General features: G+C 42.6%; 2 protein-coding genes across 15 annotated transcripts in view; one reads left to right on the forward strand and one right to left on the reverse strand.

Moving 5' to 3' along the window:
* RIMBP2 (RIMS binding protein 2) overlaps positions 1-21,415 on the reverse strand; it is a 329,378-nt gene that overhangs the window by 197,905 nt on the left and 110,058 nt on the right. The window lies entirely within an intron of this gene.
* Positions 5,098-21,415, forward strand: part of RAN (RAN, member RAS oncogene family) — a 288,165-nt gene continuing 271,847 nt past the window's right edge. Inside the window, exon 1 of the mRNA XM_050747708.1 lies at positions 5,098-6,309. Within this exon, the coding sequence (XP_050603665.1) occupies positions 6,123-6,309 (187 nt within the window). The 5' untranslated portion in view covers positions 5,098-6,122. The remainder of the gene's footprint in view (positions 6,310-21,415) is intronic.

Below are 21,415 nucleotides of genomic sequence, written 5' to 3' on the forward strand. Positions count from 1 at the left end.
AGCCACAGGAGGAAAGGTATCTGAGGATTTGGAAAAAAAAAAAAATCTGAAATGAAGCTCATTTGTGCCAGGATAACAGAGGATGGGGGGGGCAGCAAAAGGGGGAGAAGAGAAAAAGCCAGCTCTTCCTTCTTCTAAGGGAAATTCTGACATGCAGAGTATTATGGAAATGCTTCAACAAATATTACAGATATATTCTTCTAATTCACCTTTGCGAGCTTTCCCTGTTTCTTTTCCTTCTGCCCTGTTAAAAGAGGATTTTCCAGAGCCTCCAATCCCCCGGCTTCCTTATCTTTGCCTTTGTTTGGCAAAGTTGAAGCCCTGTTCACATCAGACATACTTTAAATTTATACTAAACACCTGTTTAATATGTTAAAACCAGTGTATATGTATATCTTATTGTTTGTTAAAATATTATGAGTATTTCAATAGTCAATAAATAAACACATTAATATTAACTATTAATATTAATATAGTATTAATAACCCCAGCTAGGAAATTGTTATGTTATAGGGGTGCATAGGTTCCACCAATTTACACTCCAAACAGAAGTTGAGTATTCGAGTTGCTTAACACATTAACTACCTCTTGATATTTTCTGTGTTTTTAAATTTTAACCATTGTATTGTGTATGTAATGATTCTCAATTTGGTATTAATATACATATTTCCTAGTGAGTAATGATGTTAGACATATAGGTTTATTGTCATTTCTTTGTTCTGCTACTTTTGGTTGGGTTATTTGCCTTTTCCTATTAATATGTTGAGATTCTTTATATTTGGGGATATGAGTATTATTATATATTATATATACTTTTAATTAAAAAAAAAATTTAAGGAGCTGGATCTGTTTCCAATTATTGGTGCTTCTTTTGCTCCTAATGCTCAGTTTTCAAATGGTGGCAATAATGTCCAATTTAATGCCTTACAAATTAAATTTTTAAAAAGAAATGAAAGCTGCCATTTCTAACTATGGATCTCAATCTCATTTTATCCTTGGTCTTCTTGATGTTTTTTCATCAGAAAATTTGATGATTCCTATAGACTGGAAGACTTTGGGGAAGGCTTTTCTTGATCGTTCTCAGTGGTTACAATTGCACAGCTGGTAAATGAACAAGGCACATGTATAGGCTAGGAAAAATATTATGTGTGATCCCCCTGGACCCACTGAGGAACAACTCACAGGCACTGGCCAATATGCTACTCTTAATGCTCAGGCTGGTTTAGATGATGTTGCCTTTACTCAAATCAAGACTTTGTTTTTAAGGGCCTGAAATAAGGTAGAGATAACAGGAAAATGTTCCCTTTCCTCTGTGAAGATTTTACAGGGCACAAATGAACTATATTCATATTTCGTAGCCCGTCTTCAGGATGCTGTCTTCAAAATTGTGGGTGCTGGCCTTGCTTCAAAAATTTTGTTACAAACATTGTCTTTTAAAAATGCTTATGCTGACTGTTAAAAATTGTTAAAATCGTTAAAGGCCAATGGGGCCAATTTAGATAAATATATTAAAACTTGTGTTAGTGTTGGAGGGGCTATTTATGATGCTCAATTATTTGCTGGAGCTTTGTCTAAAGACTTAAAAGGAAATAACAAACAAGGTGTTTGTTTGCAGTGTGGTAAACCTAGACATTTCAAAAAAAAGAATGTCATAAAAATTGAACACTTTTATCCCTCAAGGCAGAAAGCTGCCTTCAGAGGTGTACAAATATTGTGGTAAAGGTCGACATTGGACAAATAAATGTCGTTCCAAAACTGATAAAAGTGGAAATTTACTGTCTCCTCTCCTGGGAAACGGGAGTCGGGGCCCACAGGCTTGGGGCCCCAACAATTACAATACAAGTCTACTACAATATTCAGTGAGCAATGGCCTACAACATTAAGGAATAAATTCAAGTCCTCCTTAAGGATCCCACACCTTACCCCAGTTTCTCAGCTTTATGCGGCAACTAAGCAGAGCGCCGCTGCTGACTTAGCTATTACTCAGCCTTATACTTTGTCTCCTAATAGAGGAGTATATAAATTAGCTATTAGAGTGTGTGACCCTTTGCCAAAAGGACATGTAGGACTTTTGTTAGGTCAAAACAACAGTGCTATACGGAAGTTAATGATGATTCCAGAAATCATTGATCTTGATGTTACTAATAAAATTCTTATTATGGTACAAGTTTCACAATTTATACGCCTAGAGGCAGGGGAACGTATTCTTAATAGGGAGGATTTGGTAGCACAGAAAAAACTGTTTTTTGGGAAACTTTAGTTTCTAATCAAAAGCCCTTATGTTCATTGCATATTAATGGAATAGTTTTTAAAGAGTTAATTGATATGGGGGTGAATATGTCTATTATTTGTTTAAATTAGTAGCCTATACAATGGGAAAAAAGACAAGTTTCAGTTATACTCACTGGCTTGGGTGCTGCTTCTGTGATTTATCAAGATGTAGAACCTTTAACCTGTGTCGGTCCTAAAGGTCAACAAGGTCAAGTGTTTTTTTTTATTTTTATATTGTTCCTATCAATATTAATTTTTGGGAACAAGATCTTTCACAACAATTTGCTGCTTTTTTAAACATTCCTCATATTTCCTCAGCTGCCAAAAATAAGATGTTCAAAATGGGCTACAATCCTTTAAACTCATAGCCACCACTCCTATTTAGGTGAAACAGTGACCATTATTTAAAGAAATACTTAGGACTCTAAAAGAGTAAGTCAAAAAACAAATGGCCGAGAGGAATATAAAGCCACGTATTTGTGCATGGAATTCCTGTCTTTGTCTTGTCTTAAAACTATAAATGTTTACATTAAACCTAGGGAAAGTTTACAGCCTGGTCTTCCTAATCCTGCCCTTATCCCACAAAGTTAAAACCAGAGAAAAGCAGCAAGATGCTTTTGTATCATTACAAACTCAGCTTTCTTTCTACTCATTTAATATTGCCACAGAAAAAATTTAACTGGATTTTCTTATCAATATTTAGGTTATACCTTGGGGGCACAAAATATTCGACCCCAAAAAATTCAAATTCGACGTGATCATTTAAAAACATTAAATGATTTTCAAAAGCTTCTAGGAGACATTAATTGGATGCGTCCTGTTTTAGGAATACCAACATATCAGTTATAACATCTTTTTTCTATTCTAGAAGGAGACAGTCACTTGGACAACTCACGCCATTTAACTCCTTTGGCTTTACAGGAACTCCAGCTTGTTGAAGGGCAACTTCAAAAGGCCCTTCCTTTTGTTTATTTCATACTTTACCTTCTCCCACAGGAATGATTCATCAAACTAATCGACCACTAAAATGGATCTTTTTGTCCAATAAAATATCTAAACGCTTGGCTACTTATATCGATCGTTTAGCTGAACTGATCATCAAAGGACGGCATCACTGTCGACAACTTTGGGGAGGAGATCCTTCCTTAATTATCTCTCAATTCGCTCATAGTCAGATGACTTATCTTCTTGCAACTTCTGATTCTTGGCAAGAAGCTTCATCAATCTTGAGTTACAGTTTATCCTTATCCCTCGGTGCAATAGGGAGAATTGTTTGCTATTCTCATGGTCTTACTTGATTTCCCTACTACTGGTTGTAACATTGTTAGTGATTCTCAATACGCCGTTTATGTTACTTCTTATATTTCTCAGGCCACTTTACCTCTTTGTGCTACTTCTTCTCTTCAGAAATTCTTTTCTTTGTTATCCTTTACTTTGAGCCAACGTCGAGCTCCTTTATTCATCACTCATCTTCGTTCTCATTCTCAACTTTCTGGACCATTAGTTCATGGTAATACTCAGATTGATTTGCTTTTAATCGGCCACCTACATGCTGCAGAACAAAAATATACTCTACATCACACTAATAGTTCTGGCCTTCAACGATGGTTTCATTTAACTCATAAACAAGCTCGTTCTCTTATTCGAGCTTGTCCTTCCTGTGCTCCTTTGAGCATTCCATCCTTCCATCCTGGGGTTAATTCACGAGATGTCCCTTCTTTTAGACGATTAAAGTATGTTCATCATACCATTGATACCTTTTCTCATTTCTGTTATTACTCATCTCTTAGCTTATTTCGCCATCATGGGCATTCCTCATACTTAAAACTAATAATGCCCCTGCCTATGTCTCTCGTAAATTACAAGTTTTCTTACAGCAATACAATACTCAACATATCACCGGTATCCCGGGCAACAGTCAAGGTCAAGCCATCATTGAGCACGCAAATTTAACTTTAAAAACTTAACTATTAAAACAAAACAAAAAGGGGGAAATGAGCCCCCTAGAAACCAGATTTTGAAACCAGATTTTGAAGGTTCTTTTTACCTTAATTTTTTTGAATCAATGGAGACAATTGCAAGACTCTGCTGTCGTAACCCATCTTTCCTCAACTCCCTCGGTGATAGTCCCCGCTGACAGTTTAAAGGTTTGGTATCCTAATGAAGAAGGTAAGTATGTTCAAGGGCAAGTTCTAAAACAGGGACGGGGCTATGCTCTTGTCCTTACAGGGAGCGGACCTGAGTGGTTTCCTACAAGATGATTGAAACCCTGTTGAAAAGAAAACTGGATTCAGCATGCATTTCTTCCTTTGTTGGATGTGCCTCGGCGGGGGATTTATTTCTCTTAGTGAGGCTTTGTATGAATATTGGACTTATATTCCCTTTCCGCCCTTGTATCAGGGAGTCGCCTGGGGGGAGGCGGAAATTTCCACCCTTGTATCAGGGAGTCGCCTGGGGAGAGGCGGAAATTAAGGTTTTCACCAATGACACTACTTGGATGCCGTCCCCCTATATGGACAAGGACAACATAGAACGGGAAACAGCAATTATAATCAGCACATACCAATTTGGAGTGGAAGGACTTCCAATATGTATGGGAAATAGTCCTCATTGTCTCCGAAAATCGCATGAAGCTTGGGCTGTTCGTTATAATCATAGTCATGTGGCTGCTAATACTGTTATTATTGTAACTAGAAGTTTTTAATATAATCATACTGTATATAGTAATGAAACTATTCCTAGTTCTTTACTTTTTTGTCCTATTCTAGAGGTTTCTCCTAATATTCAGGTGCTGGAGTGACAACAATGTCGGGGAACTAAACCCCAGATTTTATTAGAATACAATGGGATGCAAATAACTGATTGAAGTGTGCACGGTGATTTTCAAACAAAATTTAGTCACATACCTTTGAAATGACACTGGGTAAATAAAAGTATTGCTGCTAACAGTAATGAAACCTTGGTATGGCGTGAAGGAGGCCTGAAGTACAGAGTTATTTTTGGAAGTTGTTAGCTGCAGGCGATGCCATTAGCACTTTTGTGGGGAATATGCCCCTTAATCTTTCTAACCCGAATAACTCCTTTCATATTCAGTTATATCGGAATACCTCCTGATATATTATTGCTTGTGTCCGTAAGCCCTACCTATTATTAGCAGGAAATTTGACATGGGATAACCTTACGGGGATTGTTAATTGTACAGATACGTGTACATTTTTGTCTTGCCTCAATCATTCCTGGTGGCACAACTTTACTGGGGATATTTATATCCTCAGGGCTCGTAAGGAAATTTGGCTACCTGTTAACCTTACGCGACCATGGGGGGCATCACCTCTTGAGACTTATATTTGGACTTCTCTCCAGCGAACCCTCCGTGTCCTTGGACTTATAATTGCCTCGGTGATGAGCCTTGTCGCCATCGTCTCCACTGCGGCCATAGCAGGGCTCGCTCTTCATCAAAGCATACAAAATGCTGAATTTATGCAGCAATGGCACAAACAATCTCACCGGTTATGGCTTCAACAACGAAACATTGATTCTCAACTTGCTGAAAGATTGGACAACATGGAACAAGCCTTGACATGGCTTGGAGATCAGCTCACTGTCCTCAGTACTCGGATGACATTACAATGTGATTGGAACTCCACTCAATTTTGTGTAACGCCTGTGCCTTTTAACATCTCTCAAAATTGGACTGTAATCCGAAAATTATTAGTAGGCCATAAAAATATTAGTTTGGACATCCAAGAGCTCACTCAGAACATTTCCGAAGCATTTCGACAACAATTACATGTGTTGTCCGGAACTGTAACCCTTCAGGAGCTGGGTCAGCGCCTTGCTGCCTTTAACCCATGGACCCAGATGAAGACATGGATTTCTACAATCTCTGGAAGTATATTGCTTTGGGCACTTGGATTGGGTCTACTTCTTTTGGTGATTCGATGCTCCCTCCGTCGCCTCCAAAAACAAAAGAAAACACAAGAACAAATATGGGCTACCTTTTTAGGATTGAGGCAAAACAAAAAAAAAAAGGGGGGGATATGCAGGGGCCTTTGAAAACAGTATGCTGAGAATAGATAGGGCTCAAGGACAGTATCTCCAATTGAACTTTTAATGAACTCCCGTAGGCGCCAAGAAGGCGGGCAGATAAGGAAGAGCATAGAAACAAAGAACTGAGTAGAAGGTTACATCTGGGAAAAGAAAGTTTGTTTTGCATTGCATTCTTTCTGCTGACGTGGGGTTTATGGAGTATAAATAAAGTGAGGCGGAGGCTCTGAGCGCGGCTGCCATGTTCTCTGTGTGTCTTTGTCTTTTGTGTGTTCTTTCATTCTCCACCACCCCCGGCACGGACCCCAACAAATACTGTTAGGATTATTTGCAATACCAGAAGGCTGTGTCTTGATCCATAAAACACTCAGCACCAATAATTTCCTTTTGCCCTCCTAATGTTCCGGAGGAAAGTACAAGCTGTCCATTGTAGACACTGGAGAATGTGCTGGCCTTGTTTTCCTTTCCTCACCTCACCAAGTGAAAATGAGTTTCATTTTTGGGAAGAGCCTTTCGTCATGTTGTATAGTCACGTGATGTCAAGACCCTGGCAATGACCCCCGACTCCCAGTTCAGACTGTTCACCACCAGAAAGCTACCTCTGGCTGGGCTCTTGCCAGAGAAGTGTCCTTCAAAATGTGGGTCACAATTCATGATCAGGTCAACCTAGTGGATTGTGACCAGTATCTTGTGAACAAGACAGAAGGTAAGACAGGTAGAGTAGAGCAGAAGACTCCAGATTGCATCGCACATAGAAGAGGAAGGTTTGCTTGTATAATACTCATCTCTTTTAAGGCAGGGGTGTCCAACCTTTGGTCTTCCCTGAGCCACGTTGGAAGAAGAATTGTCTTGGGCCACACATAAAATACACTAAACAATAGCTGATGAGCTAAAAAAAATTTGCAAAAACATCTCATAGTGTTTTAAGAAAGTTTATGAATTTGTGTTGGGCTGTGTTCGAAGCCATCCTGGGCTACATGTGGCCCATGGGTAATGGGTTGGACAAGCTTGTTTTAAGGGGTGTATGTTTGTGTATGTGTAAGTATGTATGTACATGTGACTACTATATCTCCATGTACATGTCTATGATTTATGGCCCAAAAACTCTAAAAACCCATTGTTCTAAAGTAAACAACCCCCAGAGATATTTTGCATTTATTTTAACCATAAATCATCTTCCATCTCAATTTGGGGTGGGATAAGAATGTCCCGAGCAAAGAAGGCCAAACTACTGTTGCCAGGGAGTAATACAATGAAACACAGCAATGGTAATTACGGTAATGGTGGTTGCTCACATTTGCTAAACTTCTACGCCCTATCAGGCACTAGTTTAAAACACTACCTGTGTTAAGGCCATTACAGCTATAAGATTGGCACTAGTAGATATTACCCCTGAGCAAGCGAAAGAACAGCCCAGTTAAATAATGCCCTTTAAAGACATAAAGTTAGTAGCAGTCAAAGACTGGATTTGAACCCAGGAAGTCCTGCTCTGGAGCCTGTACTCACACCCATGAGATTAAACCATCTCTCTCAGCAAACCATGCCCAAAGCCTCATGGGCTACCCTACAGCTAAACTCAGGCTATTAAAACTTTATCTTTAACAAGCATCTCTCCTTGCCTTGAATAATTAACAGCTGTCATTGCTTCTGCAGCGGCAAAGAGCCTGTGTGAGAAACAGATGCGCATGCACTCACAGCAGAGGGAAGGGAGGGAAGCGCCTCCGGGAGACTCTGGCTCCAATACAGCACCCTGGGGCTGAGCGGGGCAAACACCCCGTGCCAGGGAGCAGGGGAGAGGGCAGCACGATGCCTCCGGCCAGCGTTCAGCTAAGGAACCAAGAGCTTGAGTTTCTGAAATCAAGTGTGCAAGGGGCTTAAAGGCAGAAGGACTCAACGTGCCCAGTGTGGATACTGGTGGCATTTTCCAACACAGAAATCTCGCACTGATACCATGATACCTCCTCTTTTTGAACATCTGTTGTGCAGTTTCTGAACATACTGCTTTAGCCCAGAAGTATGCTAGAAAGCCTTCCCAGTAACCAACACCGATGTTGAAAAGCCATTGTCCCTGATATCACACGGTTTAGTTTCTAGGAGGCCATTTCAGACCCTCCCTTTGCATCCACTCACCCTCAGTGTGCACACAATTCCAACTAATCAGCTGATTTTGTTCTTAAACTCACAACTGTCTGGAAGCAGGTAGGCAGGGAGGCAGAAAACAGACACACGGAAACCCATTCATTAGGATGCGATGGGTAGTAATGCCAACAGCCTGTGTTTACTGTGCATTTACTGTGTGCTCGTCATTACACCAAGGGCGTTACTTTCATCTCCTCATAGGATGCTGACAAAATCCAGAAAGGGACAGTATGACCCACCCCCACCTTCCCATTTCACAGGCATTGAAACCAGGCTCAGACAACCTTGCCCAAGGCCACATAGCCCATCAGTTGCAAAACCAGGATGTGAACCCTGGCTATAGGGCTCTGAAACTGAGGCTCATCACCATAGTCAGTAACACCCACTCACAATGTAGGAAAACCGTAGAGTGAATTCACAAGCACACAAAATGCTGAAGCCTAGAGCCACTGAATACACAGCAAAGAGGATTTTCTGTCTTCTCTGCCACAGTCACAGCGCGTAATGCCGTGCATGGGACAAAGTGCTCAGTAACACTTGTTAAATGAAATAAGAACACACATTTTTAAGAGCCCCTAACAGCCCCACGGATATTCCTGTGCCGTTGGGAAAGGCCATGCAATCACTCTGCTCTCTTCAGTCAGGTTTTTCAAAGATAACCGAACAATATATCTGAACTAAGTATTTCTACAAAAATAACTCACACTAAATGGATGAATTTCGTGGAAGATACAGATGCCCAGAGTCCACTCAAGAAACAGATAACTTCAGTGGCTCCATGTTTATTAAAGAGTCTTAATGTATAGTTAAAGCCTTCATACAAAGAAAACTCCACAGATAGTTTTGCTGGGGATTTCTAACAATTATTTATGGACCAAATAATACCAATTCTGCACAAACTCTTCCAAAAAACCAAAGGAAAGGAATTCTACCCAATTCATTTTTTGAGGCTAGCATTAGTTACCCTGATACCAAAATCAAAGACATTATAACAAAATTGCAGGTCACTATGCCTCATAAACAAATTATAAACACAATTTTAGAAAACTAAATCCAACAATATATTTAAAAGATAGCCCTTATTTTTTCTTGAGACAGGGTATCGCCCTGTTACCCAGGCTGGAGAAGTGCAGTGGCGTGATCTCGGCTCACTGCAACCTCCACCTCCTGGGTTCAAGCGATTCTCCTGCCTCAGCCTCCCGAGTAGCTGGGATTACAGGCGCCCACCACCATGCCCAGCTAATTTTTGTATTTTTAGTAGAGACAGGGTTTCACCATGTTTGTCAGGCTGGTCTCGAACTCCTGACCTCAAGATCTGCCCACCTCAGCCTCCCAAAGTGCTGAGATTACAGGCATGAGCCACCATGACTGGTCAAGATAACCCATCTTAACCAAATAGAGTTTATCCCGGGATTGCAAGTTTATTTTAACATTTGAAAAATCAACCAATGTCATTCATTATACAAAGAAGAATCTCTAACTAGACACACACATGAAAGTATCTGAGCAATGACACCACCCATGACTGATCACACCACTTGCAACACAAGAGAAAGGAACTTCCTCCATGAGATAAAGAGCATCTATGAAACACTTGCAATTAATGACCTTGAGGTAAAAAATTGACCGCCTTCTCCCTAAGGTTGGACACAAGACAAGGAGTGTCTATGGAACACTTACAATTAACAACCTTAAGGTAAAAAATTGACCGCCTTCTCCCTAAGGTTGGACACAAGACAAGGATGTCACCCTTACCACTTCTATTTAAAATTTTACTGGAGGTTTAAGCCAATGCAGTATGACAAGAATGAGTAATAGACAGCATTTATAGACTGGAAAAGAAGGAGGAAAATGGTCTTGATTTGTAGACAACAGGATAGGCTAGGTGGAAAATCCAACAGCATTGACAAAAGAGCTACGAAGAACTATTAAATGAATTTGGCAAGGTAGGAGAAAAGGAGATCAACATACAAAAAATAATGTATCTCTATATACTAGCAACAAACAAAAAGTTAAAGTTTAAAAAATATACAGATTAAAATAGCCTTCAAATATGAAATACCTACAGGCACATTTGACAAAAGAGATGAATGACTTGCAAACTGAAAACTATACAATATTGCTGAGAAAAATTAAAGACGACCTAAATAAGTGGAGAGATATCTTGCGTTTGTGGATTGGAAGAATCTACATTGTTAAGAGGTCATTTTTTAAAGAATTGATCTATAGATTCAACATGACCCAGTCAAAATCCAAGTATGCTTTTTTTTTTTTTTTTTTTTTGTAGAAATTGACAAGCTAATCCTGAAGATTCACATTAAAATGCAAGGGATATAAAATACACCCCCCCAAAAAAACAAAATTGGAGAATATTATTTTAAGGCTTATTATAAAGCTACAGTAATCAAGTAGTAAGGTAATGACATCAGATAGACAAATAGTTCACTGAAAAATAATACAGATCCCATAAATAAACCCACAAATGTATTAGCCACTGATTTTCTTTTGGAATTTTTGATGGGGTCTGTGTCACCAAGGCTGGCCTCAAATGTCTGAGCTCAAGCCATCCTCCCACTTTGGGCTCCCAAAACACTGGGATTATAGTTGTGAGCCACCATGCTGTTACAGCTGATTTTTAACAAAGATGCAAAGAGAATTCAATGGAGACAGAATTATCTTTTCCAAAAATGGTGATGGAAATATTGGAGAGTCATATGCAATAATTGAACTTCAACACATCCTTCACATCATATGCAAAAATTAACGCAAAATAGATAATCAATTTGTGACTTTAAACGTTGTTTTAGATCTGACACGAAAGTACATTCTGTCAGAACAAACTGGTAAATTAGATGTCATGAAAACTACAAGGTTCTGCATTTTAAGTGATATCATTAAGAGAATGACAATAAAAGCAACATACTGGGAGAAGACATTTGCAAATAATATATCTGACAGTGTATGCAGATTACACAAAGAATTTTCAATATTCAATAAAAAAACAAGCCCTCCAATTAAACAAATGGGCAAACTGATTTGAAAAACACTTCACCCAAGAAGACATATGGCAAATAAGCACATGAAAAGATGAGCAATAGCATTAGTCACTGGGGAAGTGCAAATAAAACTCAAAATATCATAATACCATGACTTACCCATTAAACTAACCAGAATTAAAAACACTGGGCATACAAGTACTAGCAAGGATATAGATGACTGGAACTCTCATACACTGCTAATCGGAGTACATAATGGCCCCACCATTTAAATAATTTGGCGATTAACTCGAATGTGTTATATTTGTATATATTGACAGTTTTACAGTTTCTACAAATGTTAAATGCACACCTACCTCTATCCAGCCATTTCATCCCTATATTTTTCACCCAAGTGAAACTATTATAAAAGGAAAATAATTCTTGGGGCCCCCAAATCACTAAGTTAAAAGGAAAAGTCAAGCTGGGAACTGCTGAGGGTAAACCTGCCTCGTTCTATTCATCACCGCTCTGCCCACTGAGAGAAATGCATATCCAATCGCCTCCTTTGGAGAGGCTCACCAGAAACTGAAAATAACGCAGCTGTCTGTCTCTTACCTACCTGTGACCTGGGGGACCCCACTCTGCCTCCACCTTTCTAGTCTGGAGTTGTCCCACCTTTCCGGACTGAACCAGTGTACATCTTACACATATCAATGGATATTTCATGTCCCCCTAAAATGTATAAAACCCACCTGTGCCCCTACCACCTTGGGCACATGTTGTCAGCACTGACAGAGCAGGAGCAATGCCATCTTGGACAAGTACTGCCATTTTAAGTTTCACCTTGATCAAAACCCACCGAAATCCAAAGGGCATCAGCCTAATGGCTAAGGTCAGCATGACCATAAAACATCTCCGACCAGAAACGTTCCAAACCCCTCCCCAGCCAGAGAACACCAGCAAGATAACCTCCCCTCTGGCCAGAAAGATGTCAGCCCCGGCAGAACCTCCCCTCTGCCCAGAGACATTCCAACACCGCCATAAACTTCTCCCCACAAACACATTCCAGGCCTGTGATAAGCCCCCTTACCCTAAAACCAATATATACTCTTAGTTCTTAAGACATAATGCTCCTGACTGAAATCAGCCAGAAGCCCCTTATCCAGTAGCTCATCTGAAAACTCGTTTAACTGAAAGCTCCAAGGGATCACCAAGCTGCTACAGTGCTGCTGCTTCCAAGTCTAGGGATGATAACAGCTTCCTGCTGTTGCTAGACCCTGTATGCATCACTACTTATTGGTTCTCTTAACCTGCCCACACCTCTGTAAGTTGTCCCTTGTAGCTGTCTCCAAACCCTAGCTGAGTGCACCCTTCATTTCCTGCCAGGGTCCTAACTGCACATTATCTGCAAGTCCACGCTCAACTCTCAGTGGGCATTTCTACACTTTGTCAGGAGAGCAGGCATGTTTGGGATTCAGGATTTGGTGAACACTCTTACTGCCAAGGCTAATTCTCTATGTGATTTAACCAACCAGAAGGACGATCAGTCAAGATCACAAGCTAAAACTGAGTCAGTCCAGGCCGCCGGAGCTCTCACCTGAGTGAAATCAGACAAACTATATCAACTGGCTGCTCACCCACCCTGGGGACGGTGTCAAAGTGGGCAGGCCAAAAAAGAAAAAAGCAAACACAGCTGGCGAATGTGATTATCTTTTACTTCTCGTTGGATTGGCAGCCTCTGGGTTGTGGTACATCCATCATGTTGAAAGCCAGCTACATCCATGGATTAAAAATTAATTTACTGCCCAGCCTGGCTTCCAGCTTGATGCCTTAATTAAGTTTGTTATTACAGTAGTGCTGAGCTCCGAGGCATCATTTAGCCCAGTCTAGAGACCTCAATGTTTGGGGAGAGGTTTATGAGCTCTGTAATGCAATTATCTTCCAGCACACATAGAACGCTTATCTCCAAAGTCACTCTGAATTCATCCCAGGTTCTTTGTGCATATGTAACTAGGAAGAGAGTTATTGATCTACTTCTTCAAAGACATGCTCAACGGTCTTGAATCTCAAAAGACAGGAGAATTTGATCCTATTGCTGGGAAAGACACTGTTTGGAGGAGCACATTAATTTAATTAAACATTTAATTGAGCAGCTACTATATATATGTTCAGTATGCACCTAAGTGTGACATAATCCCTGTAGAAGCTTTCAGCGAACCTTTTAACTAAACGGAATGTCAATGAGAAGGAATAAAGAGACAGCTCCTTATCACACCCTCCGCAGCCTCTGCCAAGAAAGGTCTCCAGACATTTTTCTTTCTTTAAGAAATATTTGGGCCCAGCGTGGTGGCTCATGCCTGTAATCCCAGCACTTTGGGAGGCCGAGGTCAGGAGTTCAAGACCAGCCTGGCCAAGATGGTGAAACCCCATCTCTACTAAAAATACAAAAAAATTAGCTGGGTGTGGTGGCACATGCCTGTAATCCCAGCTACTCCGGAGGCTGAGGCAGAGAATTGCTTAAACCTGGAGGGGCAGAGTTTGCAGTGAGCCAGGATCGTGCCACTGCTCTCCAGCCTGGGCGACAGAGCAAGACTCCATCTCAAAAAAAAAAAAAAGAAAGAAAAGAAATATTTGGCCAGCCACAGTGGCTCACACCTGTAATCCCAGCACTTTTGGAGGCCAAGGCGGGTGGATCACCTGAGGTCAGGAGTTCAAAACCAGTCTGGCCAGTATGGCAAAACTTCGTCTCTATTAAAAAATATAAAAAAAAGAAAAATGTATACAGTGCTAACTTGTGCCAGGCATATGACAAACATTAACCCATTAACCCTCATAATAATCAGAGGACTCCTAAGGTAGGTACCCATATCGTTCACATTTTGCAGAAGACGACACGGGCACTCTGCTGCCCATCTCTCTCGACACCTAACCTACCTTAACCATTTCAGCTGAGGGCCCATCTCTCTCGACACCTAACCTACCTTAACCATTTCAGCTGAGGGCCCATCTCTCTCGACACCTAACCTACCTTAACCATTTCAGCTGAGGGCCCATCTCTCTCGACACCTAACCTACCTTAACCATTTCAGCTGAGGGCCCATCTCTCTCGACACCTAACCTACCTTAACCATTTCAGCTGAGGGCCCATCTCTCTCGACACCTAACCTACCTTAACCATTTCAGCTGAGGGCCCATCTCTCTCGACACCTAACCTACCTTAACCATTTCAGCTGAGGGCCCATCTCTCTCGACACCTAACCTACCTTAACCATTTCAGCTGAGGGCCCATCTCTCTCGACACCTAACCTACCTTAACCATTTCAGCTGAGGGCCCATCTCTCTCGACACCTAACCTACCTTAACCATTTCAGCTCTGAGGTCCCAAAGGGACATTCAGCATCATAGGTGGGGCTGGCTGTGCTCCAGACACACCCTTTGGAGTTAGGAGGATGTGTCCTTCAATGCCCTCCTTCCATCTGGGGGAGGTTTCTCGCATTTCTAAGGACAGTTTGGATGGTGTGCACATGTCCCAGAAACGGGGTCACCTGTGGTGTGATAGCGCTGGAGGCTGCTTCCCCAGGGACTCCTGTAAGCATGGGATGGCTCCCACCTTGTGTGCCAGTGGCAGGGCTGCCATTGACTTCTTTTGCTTGACTTTTTTGGTAGCAAACGTGTAGTTTGATCATTGTCTGATGTGTAAGTAACAGTCATTAAAGAACTGAACAAACAGATGTAGATGGTCGCATGACAGAAGAATTTGCCGACGGTGGTTCTGTTGCACCATATTGTAATCAACAACGTTAAGAACGTGTTTCCATTTTTAATGGGATTTGGTGTTCTTTTAGCACAAACAGAGAAGTGTTATTTTGGCAGCTCAAAAATTGAATTATTACAATGATACGTTTTAGCTATGAGAACTGTAGAATTCACCCTTCAAGTGGTCTATCAGGAGTAATTTAAACACCCCCTCCTGGAAAAGGAGAAGAACATACTCCTCATTTATAGAGATGAGGTATTCAGTTGCAGCACTATTCAGTAAAGCAATACAATTTCCACTTGTCTATCTCGTAATTTTAAAACCAAAACTGGCACCATATTTCATATTCAAAATATATCAAGAAACAGTACTAATAAAAAGACAAGCAAAAGATAAACTCAAGTGGCAAATGAGCACACGAAAACATGGCCATCACTAGCCATCCAGGATACGCAGATTTAAACAATGAATTCCCATCAGATGTGCACATTTTACCAATCTGACCATCCCCAGTGTTGGCAAGGCAGGGAAGCATGCTCACCTGTACAGAGCTGGCAGGATCATCAGTCAGTTGGCCCAGCTGCTGGAAGCACTGGGAAGTCTCTGTTGAAATAGAAGTGAGCACATCCCATAACCCTACTAACTTCAGCGGACTCACACTTGTACTCAAAAGGCAGGTGTAAGCACCTGCATCCTGGAAGAGTGGAAAAATCCCAATAGAGAAATGGAAAAGGAAAATTCGTCAGCCCCAATGCATCTCAAAACACAATGCAGATCCAAAATAGAAGATGCAGAATCATGTGCCCAGTATGATATTTATGAAGAAAATTTACATAAAATCATGTTTTTATGGAGACTGACAGATGGGTAAGTGCAGGCATAAGTTACACTTGCAGTCACGAGCTGATGAACAATGTTTCCATCAAGGAGGGACACATACGCCAGGGTGGTGCCATAAGATTAAGATTGGGAGAGAGGTGAAAGCTCCCTGTAGCCCTATAGCCTGGTGACTTCACAGCCAAGGTAACATCGTAGCACAGTGCATGACTCACGTGTGTGGTGACACTGCTGTAAACAAACCCACTGCACCACCTGTCCTAGAAAAGCCTGGCACATATGGTCCTGCACAGTTCATCATACTTGATAGGTGATAATAAGCAACTATGTTACTGGTTTAGACATTTCACTATGCTGTACTTTTCTCATTAGAGTGTACTCCTACTTATAAAATAATAACTGTAAAACAGTCTCAGGCAGGTCTTCCAGAAAGTATCCAGAAGAAGACCTTGTCACCCTAGGAGATGGCAGCTCCACGTGCTTTGCCCCGGAGACCTTCCAGTGGGACAGGACGTGCAGGCACAAGACAGTGATGTGATGATCCTGACACCGGGTAGCCCTAGGCTCATGTGTGCGTTTGTGTCTTCATTTTAAGACATTTTAAAAGTGTTAAATGTTAAAATGCTTTAAAATAGAAAAAAATCTTATAGAACAAGGATATAAAGAAAAGGATTTTTGTGCAGCTGTGCAATGTCTGTGTTTCAAGACAAGCGTTATTACAAGAGTCAGAAAAAAATCACAGTAAGCTAAGGTTGATTATTGAAGAAAGAAAAACAATTTTTTTAAAATGGCTTTGGCTACTCAGAGCAACCTGAGTGTTCAGTGTCCATAAAGCCTACAGTCGTGCACGGGAACGTCCTACGCCTTCACGTTCACTCACCACCCACTCACTCACTCACTCACCAGAGCAACTTCAGGCCTGCACACTCCATTCATGGTGAGTGGCCTATACAGATGCCTCTTTTCTTATCCTTTTTTTTTTTTTTTTTTTTTTTTTTTTTTTTGAGATGGAGTCTCGCTCTGTTGCCCAGGCTGGAGTGCAGTGGCACGATCTCGGCTCACTGCAAGCTCCACCTCCCCAGTTCACGCCATTCTCCTGCCTCAGACTCCTGAGTAGCTGGGACTACAGGCACCCACCACCATGCCTGGCTAATTTTGTTTTTGTATTTTTAGTAGAGATGGTCTCAATCTCCTGACCTTGTGATCCGCCCGACTTGGCCTCCCAAAGTGCTGGGATTACAGGTGTGAGCCACCGCATCCAGCCTCTTTTTCTCATCTTTTATACTGCACGTTACTGTGCCTTTTCTGCAAGGTTTAGATGTGTTCAGATATATGCATATTTACCATTATGTTACTGTTGCCTACAATGTCCAGTACAGTCACATCCTGCACAGGTGTGCAGCCCAGGAGCAATGGGCTCCACCACACAGCCTTGGGGTGCTGTAGGCTCCTCAGGTAGGTTTGTGCAAGTGCACTGCAGGGTTCACATGACGAGATCACCAGCACGCCTTTCTCAGAACTCGTCCCCATTGTTCAGGACACAGGACTGTGAAAGTACGCTTTAAAACCTGGAAAAATACAGACTATCCTAATAATATAATGGATGCTTCTGGGAGTGGAGGGTGAGTAGGTGTTGCAGCAGATTCTATAAATCGAAGAATTGAACTTTACTTGTAATGCCTGATTTATTTTTAAAGGTGGTCTGGTCTCTTCAATAAATCAATCACACGGGGAAACCGTGTTTCCAACTAAAAGAGACTAAAAAGACGTGGCTGCCAACATCATACACGAGGCGTGGCTGGATCTGGGTTCAATCAAAATAACAAGGTATTAAAAATGTTCTGGGGATAACTAAAAATTTTGAATATGGGCTGAATACCATATGCTATTGGGGAATTACTGTTAATTTTTAGGTATGATAATGGTATTGTGGTTATGTAGAAAATAATTTTATTTTTAATGATGGATGATAAGGTATTTAGTAATAAAGTGACAATATCTACCACTCTGAAATAATACAGTGAAAAAATAGATGATGATAGACAGGCAGACAGCAAATATGACAACTTTGTGAGATGATTGCATCTGTGCACTGTGTGGGGGTTCATTGTGCTATTCTTGCTATTTCAAGGTATGCTTTACATTTTTCATAAGTAAAAGCTAAAAATGGGCCAGGCACAGTGGCTCACACCTGTAATCCCAGCACTTTGGGAGGCTGAGGTGGGCGGATCATTTCAGGTCAGGAGTTCGAAACCAGCCTGACCTACATGGTAAAACCCCATCTCTACTGAAAATACCAAAAAAAAAAAAATTAACCAGGTGTGGTGGCAGGAACCTGTAGTCCCAGCTACCTGGGAGGCTAAGGCAGGAGAATTGCCAGAACCCAGGAGGCAGAGGTTGCAGTAAGCCGAGGCTGTGCCATTGCACTCCAGCCTGGGAGACAGAGTGAGACTCTATCTCAAAAAAAAAAAAAAAAAAAAAAAACTAAAAATGAAAGGTTAACATGTAACTTTTTGAAAGTGAGAACAACAACTGGAAGTAAATATGGTAAAAAATTAAAAAAAAGATTGGCCCTGCCTGAGAGTCTATATGGTGGGAATTACACACAGGTGTTTTCTTGTCTGTATGTTTCTAAGAAAAAACGTTCTCCCACATTAAAAATCACAGTCAGAACATTGCATTCCTGGGATTGCCCCCTCTCACTATTATTCTACCACTAACTGCCTGGGCTAGGCCATAATAAAGGAAGCACGGGGTTTGCAGAGGGGCACAAGCAGGATGCGTGGGAAGGGAGTCATACGTCTACGCAGCTCCCCAGTTCCACGCAAAGAGGCAGGTCTTTAGGTGGCTGTCACTGCACCAGCAGTGCAGAGGCGGGGACAAGTGCAGGTTGAAGAGGCGGAAGCTGAGCCAACACGTTCCAAAAGGTATTCTGTGGAGCGTCTCTTGGGATTCACCATTTATAGCAAAACTCATAGTGGCTTCCATCCAAACCTCATCTGAAAGTCTGCACTTCGTGAGCTGTAAACCGCTAGAGCAAGCGGTAGAGATCATGAACTGGAGATACTCTCCAGCCTCCTCCTCACCTTCTAAATATGACCTGTGCGAGGAATTCTGCCCTGGGCTGGAGCCTGGCTTTCACTGGAAGTCAAAAATAAAGCAAAATGTCTCAAGGCTGCAACAGTCCAAGTCACCACAACAAGCAGTTCCAATTCTTTTTTAAGACGAAGTCTTGCTCTGTCACCCAGGCTGGAGCACAGTAGCACCATCTCAGCTCATTGCAACCTCCGCCTCCTGGGTCAAGCAATTCTCCTGCCTCAGCCTCCCAAGTAGCTGGGATTACAGGCACCTGCCACCACACCCGGCTAGTTTTTGTATTTTTAGTAGAGACGGGTTTTACCATCTCAGCCAGGCTGGTCTCAAACTCCTGACCTCGTGATCTACCCTCCTCGGCCTCCCAAAGTGCTGGGATTACAGGCGTGAGCCATCGCCCGGCCCAGTTCAAATTCTTCAAACACAGCTTGCCCTACCAGTGAGCCTGAGGTGTAGACAGTGTTCCTTCTTCACATTTAATTTCTGTAAATAGTCCCAGCTGAAATCCTGTAATGAGCCTGGGCAGAGCACTCACTCTACCACAGACCTGGTCATCTGAAACATTCCCGTTAAGTGTTTGCTGACATTTCCTCTGGGGGAGAAAGGGCCCTACCCATGACCGCATCTGCTCACATCACAATTTAACAGGCTGATTAAGATGGTATTTAATAGATGGTACCTCCATTTGGTAGATTTCCTTGAATTCACCACACAGTTCCCCGGCTAATCGTGGCTACTTGTGCACCTGTGGGTTTCGCTCACAGGGTTTCTGCCACGTCTCCCCACCCAGGACCGTGTTTCCACGCACTCGGTGGGAACACACTTCTCATTCATGGTGCTTTGATCATCTTCTGGGAGTTTCTCGGGGACAGGCATGAAAACACCGCCTCCTTAAGTCATCCTCACCGGCGACCGTTTCTCCACACTCAGCCCGAGAGCGAGTCAGACACAAATCCAACTCCCCAGCAAGGAGGAGCCCGCATTGGTCAGAAACTGCTCAGAGCGCTCAGCAAGCGGAGCCCTGGAAAACTGTTCATTCCACCAGGTTCAAGTTCCATCTCCTTTTTCTCCCACTTTTCTCTCCACGCTGACCAAGCAGAAGCGTCCATTTTTACAGCCGCTTAGGTTCTGTGTTGGGTGCAAGCATCAGAAACAAAGGCCATGACTCCACCAAAAGGGGAGCTCCCAGAAGGATGTGGGAATGTGCCGGGGGCAGACGCTTGGAGGGCCAGGTGCAGAAGGTAGGGGGTCCCCTGCAAAAGGACCTGGCAGAAGTTCCTGTCCCCCAACATGGGAAACTTTCCACTGAAGTAAATATGCTCAAAACGTTGGGTTTTTTTTCCCTAGATTCAGCATCCTAGGAGAGCGCTTCCAATCGGGCAACCTTCCATGTCTGACCCCCCAGCCCCTGCCTGGGAACCAGGGCAGGAAAAGGAAGAATATCCAGTGGTAAGAGCTGCTAGAAAATGCTTTGGTTTCTATTGTGAATGGGCAAGTTCTCCGAGCTCACAGCTGAATCAAACAACACACAACAGGACACTGGGAAACCAAGACACTCTCAGGAATAGAGGATGCTGGATGACACCACCACGGGGGGTTGCAGATAGCATCCCCTATGCACAGCCCACTGGCACTGTGGTGTTGCAGAGAGCATCCCCTATGCACAGCCCACTGGCACTGTGGTATTGCAGATAGCATCCCCTATGCATGGCCCACTGGCACTGTGGTATAGCAGATAGCATCCCCTATGCACGGCCCACTGGCACTGTGGTATTGCAGATAGCATCCCCTATGCACAGCCCACTGGCACTGTGGTATAGCAGATAGCATCCCCTATGCACAGCCCACTGGCACTGTGGTATTGCAGATAGCATCCCCTATGCATGGCCCACTGGCATTACACGTAGCCTTCTGCCTACGCTGGTTTCTCTGGGCACTTCAGGGAAGTTTCAAGTTCTCAGGGCCAAAGAGACCTCAGTCCAGGCTACGTGTCCCTCTTGCAGGTCTGATCACCCACCCTATTGTCTCTCTACTGGGGAGGAGGGAAGTCTCAGCTCCCCAGAGATGAAGAGGCTTCCCCAGGCCAGGAGCTGTCGGGCTAGGACCCTCCTCCTGGGGGGAAGTGGGCAGTGGGGAGAAGCATCTCCGCCGGGGAGGGGAGGCTCAGGCTCTGTGGGGATAGAGCGCTGCCCAGGCCACTCCTCTTTAGGACTCTGGTTTGTTTTGTATGATTTTATCGTGTATCACGTGGTGCTTTGACATATATGTACATTGTGGAATGGTTAAATCTAGT

The sequence above is a fragment of the Macaca thibetana genome, chromosome 11, assembly GCF_024542745.1.
Source record: "Macaca thibetana thibetana isolate TM-01 chromosome 11, ASM2454274v1, whole genome shotgun sequence".
Lineage (NCBI taxonomy): Eukaryota > Metazoa > Chordata > Mammalia > Primates > Cercopithecidae > Macaca > Macaca thibetana.